The 12,121-nt window shown below is 40.3% G+C and overlaps 1 protein-coding gene across 2 annotated transcripts in view; it reads right to left on the bottom strand.

Moving 5' to 3' along the window:
- Positions 1–5,716: 5,716 nt before the first annotated feature.
- ppp2r5eb (protein phosphatase 2, regulatory subunit B', epsilon) overlaps positions 5,717–12,121 on the bottom strand; it is a 34,947-nt gene continuing 28,542 nt past the window's right edge. For both annotated transcript variants that reach the window (XM_039009573.1, XM_039009574.1), the window contains 3 exons: positions 7,921–8,048; positions 7,647–7,748; positions 5,717–7,325 (listed from right to left, as the gene is read on the bottom strand). In XM_039009573.1, the coding sequence (XP_038865501.1) occupies positions 7,226–7,325; positions 7,647–7,748; positions 7,921–8,048 (330 nt within the window). In that variant the 3' untranslated portion in view covers positions 5,717–7,225. The remainder of the gene's footprint in view (positions 7,326–7,646; positions 7,749–7,920; positions 8,049–12,121) is intronic.

Genomic DNA, 12,121 nt, shown 5'->3' with positions numbered 1-12,121 from the left:
TTGATCTGAGAATTAATTAAGCTGTTCCATGGTCCCCTCGTTGGTCCTTTCTGGGCTAAAAGGAGGATTGGATATCAAGGCCCCTTCTGCTTCCTTCTACTGGAGTGCCAGCAGCTCCATCAAAGCTAAAATAGACCATGAAAAACAATTCAATTGAGAAGTCAATGCCCACGTCCCAAGATGCAACGGTTTCCCTGAACAGTTCAGAAAGTAGGTGTAGTAAATTGATCAGAAAGACAAACTGTTTAACTTGACTATTCTCTCTGTAGTATTGCCATTTATGCCCTCAGGGAGTCTGAATGGGTCTAAATTGCTGCATTAGTCAGTAAGAGATGTGCTCCAAACACAATGTGTACAGATGACCCATGTCTCTGCTTCCTCGCTGTAAAGTGTGTGTGTGCCAGATACCGCAGATCGTTGCTCCTTGTATAACAACATAGTTCATGGCATTTCAAACGTATTTCCTTCAGCTGCAATTGCAAACATCACTACTTTGATAGGACTACAACCGAGAATTTTCAGATTGAGCCGCAAGCTGTCACTGGATGTGCTACTTGAGCGCAACCTGCCAAATATCATGTCTTCTCATTAGTGCTAATTACACTGCTACTAGTCTGTGGGTCTGTATTAAAGACTTACATGCTTCCCTGTGCCAGTCAGAATACAATACATAATTGATTAATTGGAGTCATGATGTAGCAGCTTTAATTGAGTCAAACTCCACCCCACAACATAGAGGCGTATTCTAGGGAACTAGACTCTGAAGACTGTCAGTGAAACAGCAGCATAAGCATATGCCAGTAGTCACGGTGAGCACAAGTTTGATCTAGAAGATGCAATATGAATCACACCTTTCGTCACATACTGTGTAGCCAACAGTCTTCAAAGCAAAGATCTCATCAGCACAACATGAAAACAGAGCTGTATGGGGCAGGGTGGGAGGTGTTTTGTGGTGCGTGTTCCTTCAACCACTGGTGGTGAGTTAAGTGATTAAGTGAGAAATTACCGGGACCTTCCTTTTCCCTAGGAAAAACAATTGAATAACTGGCTCCTTGGTTAGATAGTAAGGTAAACAGGGGGGAGAGAAAACATTTAGCATATTCTGACAGGCTGTACCTCCGCACTGTGCATTTAGTGTCTTGAAATATTTATTTTGAGGAACCAATCAGATGTAAGAGCAGATGTTTAAAGAAGCCACAGTAGCACTGTGACTTCCACTGGCCTGGTTAGGTCCTACAACTTCACAGCATTCCTTTCAGAGCTATGTACACGCATCAATTATACAGTTACCACCTTACAAATACTTGAATAACATTTACTACATGTAAATTATGACCTACCTAACACAAGTAAATAATTCCCCTCACCTCTACTAAGCAGACAGTATCCAATACCCACCTCTACATGTTTAACATAATTTCAATCGATGACAGGCTAACTGAATGAACAACAAAGACTAAATGAAAGTATGAACGTTTATTAAAATAGTTTGGGGAGGGACCTCGTCTCTAAGGGATGATGATCCTCGGAGCCAGATGCTATGATGCCGGTAGCCCCCCCCCCCCCCCCCGTAGAAAGAGGTTCCGATGACAGGCCTTCTGCTGCTGGCGGTGGGGAGGGTTGGCGGTGGGGAGGGAGGGTCAGCGATGTACCTTTTGCTGTGAGTCAAGTGGGGGAAAAAACAAGAGTAAACCTTCATTTAAATACAGTACATCACAAGATGTATTCCCATTACTGAGAAGAGAGCAAGGTAATTATTGCCTAGGTGTGCCCATAGGTTGTTTAACAAACGTGATCAAATTGTATTATTCAGCTGTGCTCATTGGCCATAATAGGTGACTGGCATTCTGCACAAGGTTAATTGGTAGTAAAGGAAGGGTGACATGATATTTTTCTGTTGATGAGAACATATCAGATATAAATTCCATCTGCGCCCATAGAGAGGAAACTACGTGAATATGTTATGCTTACGGGATGAAGTTAAAAGAGCAAGCCATTCAGACCACCTCACTGAACACATGTTATCAACTACATTATGTGATGAATGGAAATGGATACCATCTCCTGAGAGTCCCTGGGATACCTGACATCAAATACAATGGGATGATGTTAACATCAAAGGATCGAACAGAGAAACTTAATGTCTCTACTGCTGGCCTTGACACTTTTCATCCCTTGTTTGACTCGGTTTGTGTATAAATCTGCCAGGAACATAAAATATGTATCTTTGAAAATAGTGCAGATAGAAGTCTCTTCACTGGGGGGTATTGCAGTTGAGTTAGGCCACAATGTTCTAGACTCAGCCAAACCCAACAGTGACTGTAGACAAAAGCAGCTCTTGTTTTTCTTAACATGGTTTTGTCATGGTAACAGGGCGACTTCTATAAACACTATGATGAGTAGTTTTACAGCACATCGTGGCCATTCCTGCACAAGCAGTAGTTTATTGAGTTTCTCTACAATACTTACCTCATGGATAAGCAGTAGGAAGGTGTGGCGCACGAGGTCCTCTGTATTGTTTCTGGTACCCAAGTGGGTGGTGATTGCGCATCATGCATTGTTTTTCTTATTATTGAGAAAACAAAGGCAAAGCTATAATCTGAATCTCCTGTATGAAGGAGAGTTTAAAACACCAAATATTATGAAACAAAGCCTGGACACAGACGGTAAGGGTTTGTTATGTTGCATTATCTGAGCACCTACACAATGGTTTGAAACACAAATAAACCAACAGGTTTGTTACTTTCAAACCTTTACAAAAACAGATTTTATTTCCCAGACATGATATCCATGCTTCTACATCTGCATTGCTTGCTGTTTGGGGTTTTAGGCTGGGTTTCTGTATAAGCACTTTGTGGCATCTGCTGATTTTAAAGTTGCTTTATAAATACATTTGATTGATATACTGCCCAGTGTGAAATCAATGGCATTAGATTCCCATAATACCTCTACACTGAATATTAATGTGGATTTAAATCTTTGACTTATTTTCCTCCTACATGCATTACAGCAGAAGACCGAGATTAGCTGAGAAGTGAGAACAATAAGGGATGAATGGGATTATAATAGGCTACATACATTACTCATGGAGATCCTATTGTATGATATAGATACACTGGGCCAGTAATGCTTAAGCAAAGAGAGGGAGGGCTGAGTGACGGCTTGACAGAAACACAGAAAGCTCAAACAGAACATCAGAAAAAGGTTAGATCTTACTTACACCTGTATACCTTGTTTATTGGCAGAAATGTCCTCCTTGTCTAGGAAGGGAGTGAATCCATGGAAATATGACTCTCAGGAAAAACCCTCAACCTATCTATCTGTGTCTGAGCTCCGTCTAGCTCCTCTGCCACTTGGGCTGAACAGGCTCTGAGTGACACCTGGCATACCTGAGTCTGTGTAAAGTAGGGACTCCCCCTCCTGGTGAAGACACACCACCGCAGGTCTGTGCTGATGTTGCCTGATTTAAACTCATCTATAGTTGTAGGATACAAAGGCGGAGTTCCAAAAGTCAACAATGAGATACAATCACCAGTTAAACAACCTCAGGAAGGGATGTTTGAAGTAAACAATATAATGCTTTTAGTCTACTCTGTTTTTATTCATTTATGATGGTGTTGCCCTACAGCCTGCAGGAGAGGGCATTGATGCATGCATTTGATGAGCAAGACAGAGTAATAATGAGCTGGGTGTGTAGAAAGAGGGGGCAAATCAGTAATCTGAATTATCAGCACTATAATTAATTATGACAATGCCCTCAGTGTGTCACAGCCTCACCCCAGTTCAGGCCAAGTGTGCACTCAAGGGTTGAGAAGTGGAAACGACTTCCAGTAATTGCTTTGACAAAATAAGAAAAAGGTGGCAGTCTTTAAAGGCCCAGTGCAGTCAGAACGTGATTTTACTGTGTTATATATAAATAAGTGTTTTATGTTTCCACACTGAGGTTGGAATAATTCTGTGAAATTGTTCAAATGATAATGCCCTTTAAGTGTAAGAGCTTTTTGAAAAGACCGGCTGAAATTTCTGCCTGTTTTGGACAGCCTGGTGACATCACCAGGCAGTAAATTAGTTACCAGACCAATAAGATAGTTCCAAACCTCTGCCAATAACAGTCTCCCCACTCAGACCACTCCCAGACAGTCCAAGCTAAATTCTTGCTTGAGAAATTGGTCTTTGTAAGATTACATTTTTGTTCATGTTTGACAATTTTAATTGAAAACAATCACAGTAAGGTCCTTAATTATTACCCAGAAATGATTTGATATTGAAATAAAAATGGCTGCATTGGACCTTCAAGAACACCCCCCCCCCCCCCCCCCCCCCCAGATGTGTGCCCGTTGGGTGATGGTAATGAGATAAAGCGTTGTCACCCTTCCTTTCCTAATTGGCCTGCTACTGTTTCCCAGGGCATTACCTTGTGGGAGCGGGGCTTTGACAATGCACTGTCCATGGTTATTAAGCCAAAACAGTCCTCTCCGTCTACAGCTGCCAAATCCTACTAGAATCCATCTAATTCCAGGCAGATTAAGCCAAGAGAATCCAGTTCCCATGTTGAACATTGTTAGGAACAGTCAAAATGACAGGGAGTAGAAAAACAAGAGCCACACTTAGAGCAGATCACAATCACAGCAGCGCCGCTTGGCCCTTTCAAACCGAGCAGTCAGAACTAGGGACTAAGACTTTTTTTTTTTAAAGGTGTACTCTGAGCTCTGCCTCAATAGCGGTGGAAAAGATAAACACCACTAGACACACAGTAAAAAATAACCAAAATAAAAGTAGAAATCTAACCAAAATAATCAGACTGCCTAAAAAACTCCCCAGAAAAATTGCCATTGACAATAGAGAAAGGTTGCTCCTATGTAATAATAATTTATTCTCATTTTCATATAGAACACTGGACAGATCATCTCTTACCTGTAGATGAAAACACCACACATGCATTTTCCTTGGGGATGATCTTGGCAGAAAATCTAAAAAGTAAAGCTCCATTGTCCTCGTAAAACTTTGCCTACCAGCTATCTACAGCAAAACATTCAGTGATTACCCAAGGACAATACACTAATGACTAGTCTGAGTGATGGTGTGTGCGCACCAGGTCAACATTACAACCACCTTCCACACAGGTCAGATCACATTACACCTTAAATGACAAATTAAATACAGACCTAGTTAAGTGTTTTGATAACTTTGGTGCAGAAATCTACATTATTCACTGATATTGTAACAGGGCTGAATAAAAGCTCACAAATGACATAGCAGATACAATCAACTACATAGTGACTCAATGGCTGCTATGGGGTCCATCAGATGTGAAGTCTTGCTGCCCTCCTGTGGCACTCCAAGATAGATTTACATTTGTGGTCAAGTAAAATGATTTTTACTTGAAAATGGAAAAACAAAATTCATATGTTCTGCTAATTGTTGTTGAACAAGTCAATTAAACACAAACAATAAGTAAACTCTTCTAAATCGATCATTCGTCATATCAAAGGATATTGAGACGCTCTTCGTTGACTGCAGGCCGCTTTACAGCTGTCGCTGACTATCCAAGCGACAAGCAGAATCAATTAGTCATGAACTGCACAGCACCATTTCAGAGTAACTTAGCAACAATCAAAAGCACAAGACTCCTTCATTCATCCTTTCACCTCTCCATCAAACACAGGCACAAAACAAACAGCAGTCTACGGTCTGAAAATAAGGCAATCCAGCATCTGGGCTTTATCACAAAACAGGTTTAATTTAATATCTCTTTATTTTTTAAAATAATTAAACATTTGTATTTCTCCAACCCTTTTTTTTCTTCTTCATTTTAATCATATATCTTGGCCATCCTAAAGCACACATTAATTCTGTCAACAATGGGGTCAACAATGCTGAACTTCCTGTAAATTTGAACAGGATATCAACTGCTCCATGCCTTTCCTCTCTCTGCCCTGCCCTCACTCACTCCACAACTAAAAAAAAGATCTGATGGTCAAAGAAGCTTAATCAAAAAATCAAAAATGAGAGCTAAAAACCAAGGAGGAAACAAAAAGAGAAAAAAGAAAGAGGGGAAAACACCATCATAAATACCAGTAAGTCTTACCTTTTATAATACCTCATATACTGGATACTCCTCGACTGTTCCTAAGCAAAAATATATGCTAAATTACTACAAGATACAAGATATCAGTGTACTGCATATAATAACAATATACAATTTTGAAATACTGTGAAGAGTACACCCGGGACAGATGCTCCTTTTCACAATAGGAGAGTTTGGCGCTTCTCTACAGCTCGCAATCGTTTTACTTTTTTCGTATTTGCTGTGTGGCTGGAGGGTACCAGTGCCAGACTGATACCAGGCTGCCTGGTACTGCAGCGTCAAAGTCCACAAACCCAAAGAGAGACAACTGAACTGACAGAAACCAATCAATCATTGGGGAGCCAGATGCACACAGATAAGTGAACAGAAACAAAATGTGGAAGTGGGGAGAAAATGGTGCGAGAGGGTGGATGTAAGTGTGTGTATGAAGACCTTCCCTTTACCGTTTCTTTTTAACTCCCTGTACATACAGGCCCTTAACATGTTTGCCTCTTGGAGGAAGGGTCGAGAAAGACGAGGGGTTCAATTCATTTCCTCATGGCTAATGGGTCCATAATACTAGCTTAGCTTGAGCATGGAGAGAGGCAGGTCAGGAGGGGTCAGAGGCTGGTCCTTATGGAGGGAAGGGGTGTCCTCTTGGTCAGGGCGGAGCCTCCCAAGTATCTCACTCAGTCAGGACGTCCCACACAGGGAGAGAGGTACAGAAGCACCACAGGAGACAGAGTGAAAGAGAGAAAGAGCATGGGTTTGTAGAGATGGAAAATGGGTTTGTATTCAGGGAAAGTGGGGTTCTCAAAGGGCAAGGTTAAAACAATCTTTTCTTTCGCTGTAGATTTTTTTCCAAGAAGAGTTCATTTCAAGTCCTACTGTCCAATGTCTTTTTTCCCCACACAAGTTCTTTTTCTCATTTTTTCTTCCTTTTTTTAATATTTTTTTTCGCAGTAATATCAGTTTAAGGGAAAAAGAAAAAGTTATTTACAGTGATGTTGAAATAATGAAACAGACGTGTGAATCTACCGTAAAGTAAGTCGCACAATACAGAAAAGGAGAAAAAAACAAAAAAAAACACGGTTGCTCCATGTTGTTCCAGAGGGCGCGCTCCGGTGGACATGGATGGGAGGGGAGTGTGGCGCTTCGTTAAGTGGGAATGATCCCATCGCTCCTAAGGCCCCTCTTCAGCTCCAGGTCCCCCAGCTTCTTCCAAAGCTCCTCCCTCTCCTTCTCTTTCTTCTTCTCACTGCAGACAGTACAGATCACACAGGGGGGAGGGGGGACTAGCTGCAGATTACTGAGAGATTACTACTGGGTTTACCACCACAACAACTCTTGGCCAAGTACCACCCAATCAAAATGTCTTATGCTGCCAGAGTTAAGAATCACAATATTACACACACACAGTATATGAGAGAAAGTGAGATTCTGTATATAAAAAACTGTAAATGTTTGATATGAACCCGTGTAGTGAGCATGGCCTATACGAGTGAGTGGGTGTTTAAAAAACTACAACAGTGCTCTGACCACACCACATACGATCCTTTAGTGATGCTGCATATCTTACCGCTGGCGGTCTGACTTGTAAGTAGCTGTGAGTTCATCAAACAAGGTACTGTTCATCTCCATGAAGGCTTTTAGTACGTTGTACACCAACGCCACTATCGCCCTGCAAGAAAAATTTAAAACATGTAAAACACAGCCAACATGAACTCTTTTACACTTAATTTTTTCTATAATGAGCCAAGAGTCTAAACAATATACAACCAAATACAAGAAGATAAATCAAGTTTTCTGATTGGATAAATCTATGTGTGAGGGGTGTGCTGAGGTGGACTCACGGGTTCCAGTGCTCTTTGGAGATCCTGTAGAGGCTGGCGAACATGATGGGCAGGATGACGCTGGAGTTCTCCTCGATCAGACTCATGATGTACTCATTGTTCCAGTAGTACAGGGCCCTCTCCGCCACCTGCCAGGGACAGAAACACACAGAGATTGAATACAAACAGCCATTGAAAGATGGTTGCAATTTCAGTTTAATCCACCAGAAAAGACAGAACAAATAATACAAACAAATATTGTGGTTCAACTCAACAGTTTTTTTTGTTGTTTTTTTTAAAGTATAATCTTTGTAACTTATCCCATGAATAGGACTTGTGGAGTTGTCACATATGCAGCTAAAGACCAAAATTGGTTAAAGAAAATTGTGATGAGTAAAAAAGTATACCAGTTACCAAAAAATTTACGTGTGCACTATAGATTGAAAAAGAGTTTCCATGGCACATGGTTTATGAACTGATATGCAAAACAACACTGGATTCAACATTGGAATTTTTCCATTTAAATTATACCTTGTGTCTGGATATCAATCCAGACACAATACCGCATAATGACAATGCAAAAACAGTTTTTTAGAAATATTGTACATTTATATATTTTTTTTAAAGAAATAATTTATTTATATAAGTATTCAGACCATTTGTTATGAGACTCGAAATTGAGCTCAGGTGCATCCTGTTTCCATTGATCATCCTTGAGATGTTTCTACAACTTGAATTGAGTCCATCTGTGGTAAATTCAATTGATTGGACATTATTTGGAAAGGCACACACCTGTCTATATAAGGTCCCACAGTTGACAGTGTATGTCAGAGCAAAAACCAAGCCATGAGGTCGAAGGAATTGTCCGTAGAGCTCCGAGACAGGGTTGTGTCAAGGCACAGATCTGGGGAAGGGTAACAAAACGTTTCTGCAGCATTGAAGGTCCCCAAGAACACTGTGGTCTCCATCATTCTTAAATGGAAGAAGTTTGGAACCAACAAGACTCTTCCTAAAGCTGGCCGCCCGGCCAAACAGAAATCGGGGGAGAAGGGCCTTGGTTAGAGGTGACCAAGAACCCAATGGTCACTGACAGAGCTCTAGAGTACCAATGTAGAGATGGGAGAACCTTCCAGAAGGACAACCATCTCTGTAGCACTCCACCAATCTACGAACAACTCCTTTGACCTCATGACTTGGTTTTTGCTCTGACATGCACTGTCAAGTGTGGGACCTTATATAGACAGGTGTGTGCCTTTCCAAATCATGTCCAATCAATTGAATTTACCACAGGTGGACTCCAAGTTGTAGAAACATCTCGAAGATGATCAATGGAAACACGATGCACCTGAGCTAAATTTGGAGTCTCATAGCAAAGGGTATGAATCCTTAGTCAGGTCCATAAGTATTTGGACAGTGACACAATTTGCATAATTTTGGCTCTGTATGCCTCCACAATGGATTTGAAAGGAAACAATCAAGATGTGCTTTAAGTGTAGACTTTAATCTTCAATTTAAAGGTTTTGTCAAAATTATTGTATGAACCGTGTAGAAATTAAAACAATTTTTATACATAGCCCCACAATTTTAGGGGTTCAAAAGTCATTGGACAAACTAACATATTCATAAATTAAAATTTTGAGTTTTAATACTTGGTTGCAAATCCTTTGCAGTCAATGACTGCCTGAAGTCTGGAACCCATAGACATCACCAGATGCTGGTTTTCTTCCCTGGTGATGCTCTGCCAGGCCTTTACTGCAGCTGTCTTCAGTTCCTGCTTGTTCTTGGGGCATTTTGCCTTCAGCAAGTGAAATGCATGCTCAATTGGATTCAGGTCAGGTGACTGACTTGGCCATTGCAGAACATTCCACTCCTTTTTCTTAAAAAAGTATTGGGTTGCTTTCGCAGTACGCTTCGGGTCATTGTTCATCTGCACTGTGAAGCGCCATCCAATGAGTTTTGAAGCATTTGGCTGAGTCGGAGCAGAAAATATAGCTATAAAAACACTTCAGAATTCATCCTTCTGCTTTTGTCAGCAGTCACATCATCAATAAATACAAGGGAACCAGTTCCATTGGCAGCCATACATTCCCACTCTTCACAGATGAGGTGGTATGCTTCGGATCATGAGCAATTAATTCCCTTCTCCATACTCTTCTGTCCATAGGATGTTGTTCCAGAACTGTACAGGCTTTTTGAGATGTTATTTGGAAACTCTAATCTGGTCTTACTGTTTTTGAAGCATACCAATGGTTTACATCTGGCCAACTGTTGTGAAGGGGTTTTTCTTCACCAGGGAAAGAATACTGTCCACGACAGTTGTTTTCCGTGGTCTTCTGGGCCTTTTGTTGTTCCTGAGCTCACCAGTGCGTTCTTTCTTTTTAAGAATGTACCAAATAGTTGATTTGGCCACACCAAATGATTTTGCTATCTCTGATGGGTTTGTTTGGATTTTTCAGCCTAATGATCGCTTGCTTCACTGGCAGTGACAGATCTTTGGACTTCATATTGAGGGTTAACAGCAACAGATTCCAAATGCAAATGCTGCACTTGAAATCAACTCTAGACCTTTTATCTGCTTACTTGTAAATTAACTAATTAGGGAATAACACACCTGGCCATGGAACAGCTGAGCAGCCAATTGTCAAATTACTTTTGGTCCATTAAAAAGAGGGGGACCACAAATAAAAAAAAATGTACTTCCTACACCGTTCACCCAATTTGGATGTAAATACCCTCAAATTAAAGCTGTAAGTCTGCACTTCCAGCTCATATTCATTATTTCATTTCAACTCCAATATGCTGTGGTAGACAGCTAAAATAATAATAACTTGGTCAATATCCAAATATTTATGGACCTAACTATGTAAAATAAGGTAAAAAAATATTTATGCATTTGCAAAAATTTCTAAAAACCTGTTTTATGGGGTATTGTGTGTAGATTGACGGGGAAAAACTCCTCCCGGAGTCGCCTCTTCACTGTTGATGTTGAGACTGGTGTTTTGCGGGTACTATTTAATGAAGCTGCCAGTTGAGGGCTTGTGAGGCGTCTTTCTCAAACTAGACATTCTAATGTACTTGTCCTCTTGCTCAGTTGTGCACCGGGGACTCCCATTCCTCTTTCTATTCTGGTTAGAGCCAGTTTGCGCTGTTCTGTGAAGGGAGTAGTACACAGTGTTGTACGAGATCTTCAGTTTCTTGGTGATTTCTCGCATGGAATAGCCTTCATTTCTCCGAACAAAAATAGACTGATGAATTTCTGAAGAAAGTTCTTTGTTTCCGGCCATTTTGCGCATGTACTCGAACCCACAAATGCTGATGCTCCAGATACACAACTAGTCTAAAGGCCAGTTGTATTGCTTATTTAATCAGGACAACAGTTTTCAGCTGTGCTAACATAATTGCAAAAGGGTTTTCTTACGATCAATTAGCATCTTGAAATTATAAACTTGGATTAGCTAACACAACGTGCCATTGGAACACAGGAGTGATGGTTGCTGATAATGTGCCTCTGTATGCCTATGCAGATATAATATATATATTTTATTTTAAGAAATCAGCCGTTTCAAGCTACAAAAGTAATTTACAGCATTAATGTCTACACTGTATTTCTGATAAATGTTATGTTAATGGACAAAAAATGTGATTTTTTTGTGACCCCAAAATTTTGAACGGTAGTGTGTGTATGTGTATGTACAGTACCAGTCAAAAGTTTGGACACACCTACTCATTCAAGGTTTTATTTTTAGTATTTTCTACATTGTAGAATAATAGTGAAGACATCATCAACACTATGAAATAACATGGAATCATGTAGTAAACAAAAAAGTATTATATTATAAATATATTATATATATATTTTAGATGAGTCTTCAAAGTAGCCACCCTTTGACAGCTTTGCACACTCTTGGCATTCTCTCAACCAGCTTCAAGACGTAGTCCCCTCGTATGCATTTCAATTAACAGGTGTGCCTTCTTTAAAGTTAATTTGTGGAATTTCTTTCCTTCTTAATGCATTTGAGCCAATCAGTTGTGTTGTGACAAGGTAGAGTTGGTATACAGAAGTTAGCCTTATTTGGTAAAAGACCAAGTCCATATTATGGCAAGAACAGCTCAAATAAGCAAAGAAAAACAACAGTCCATCATTACTTTAAGACATGAATGTCAGTCAATACGGAACATTTCAAGAACTTTGAAAGTTTCTTCAAGTGCAGTTGCAAAAACC

This window comes from Salvelinus namaycush, chromosome 15 (assembly GCF_016432855.1).
Source record: "Salvelinus namaycush isolate Seneca chromosome 15, SaNama_1.0, whole genome shotgun sequence".
Lineage (NCBI taxonomy): Eukaryota > Metazoa > Chordata > Actinopteri > Salmoniformes > Salmonidae > Salvelinus > Salvelinus namaycush.
This window is presented reverse-complemented; position numbering and strand designations above follow the sequence as displayed.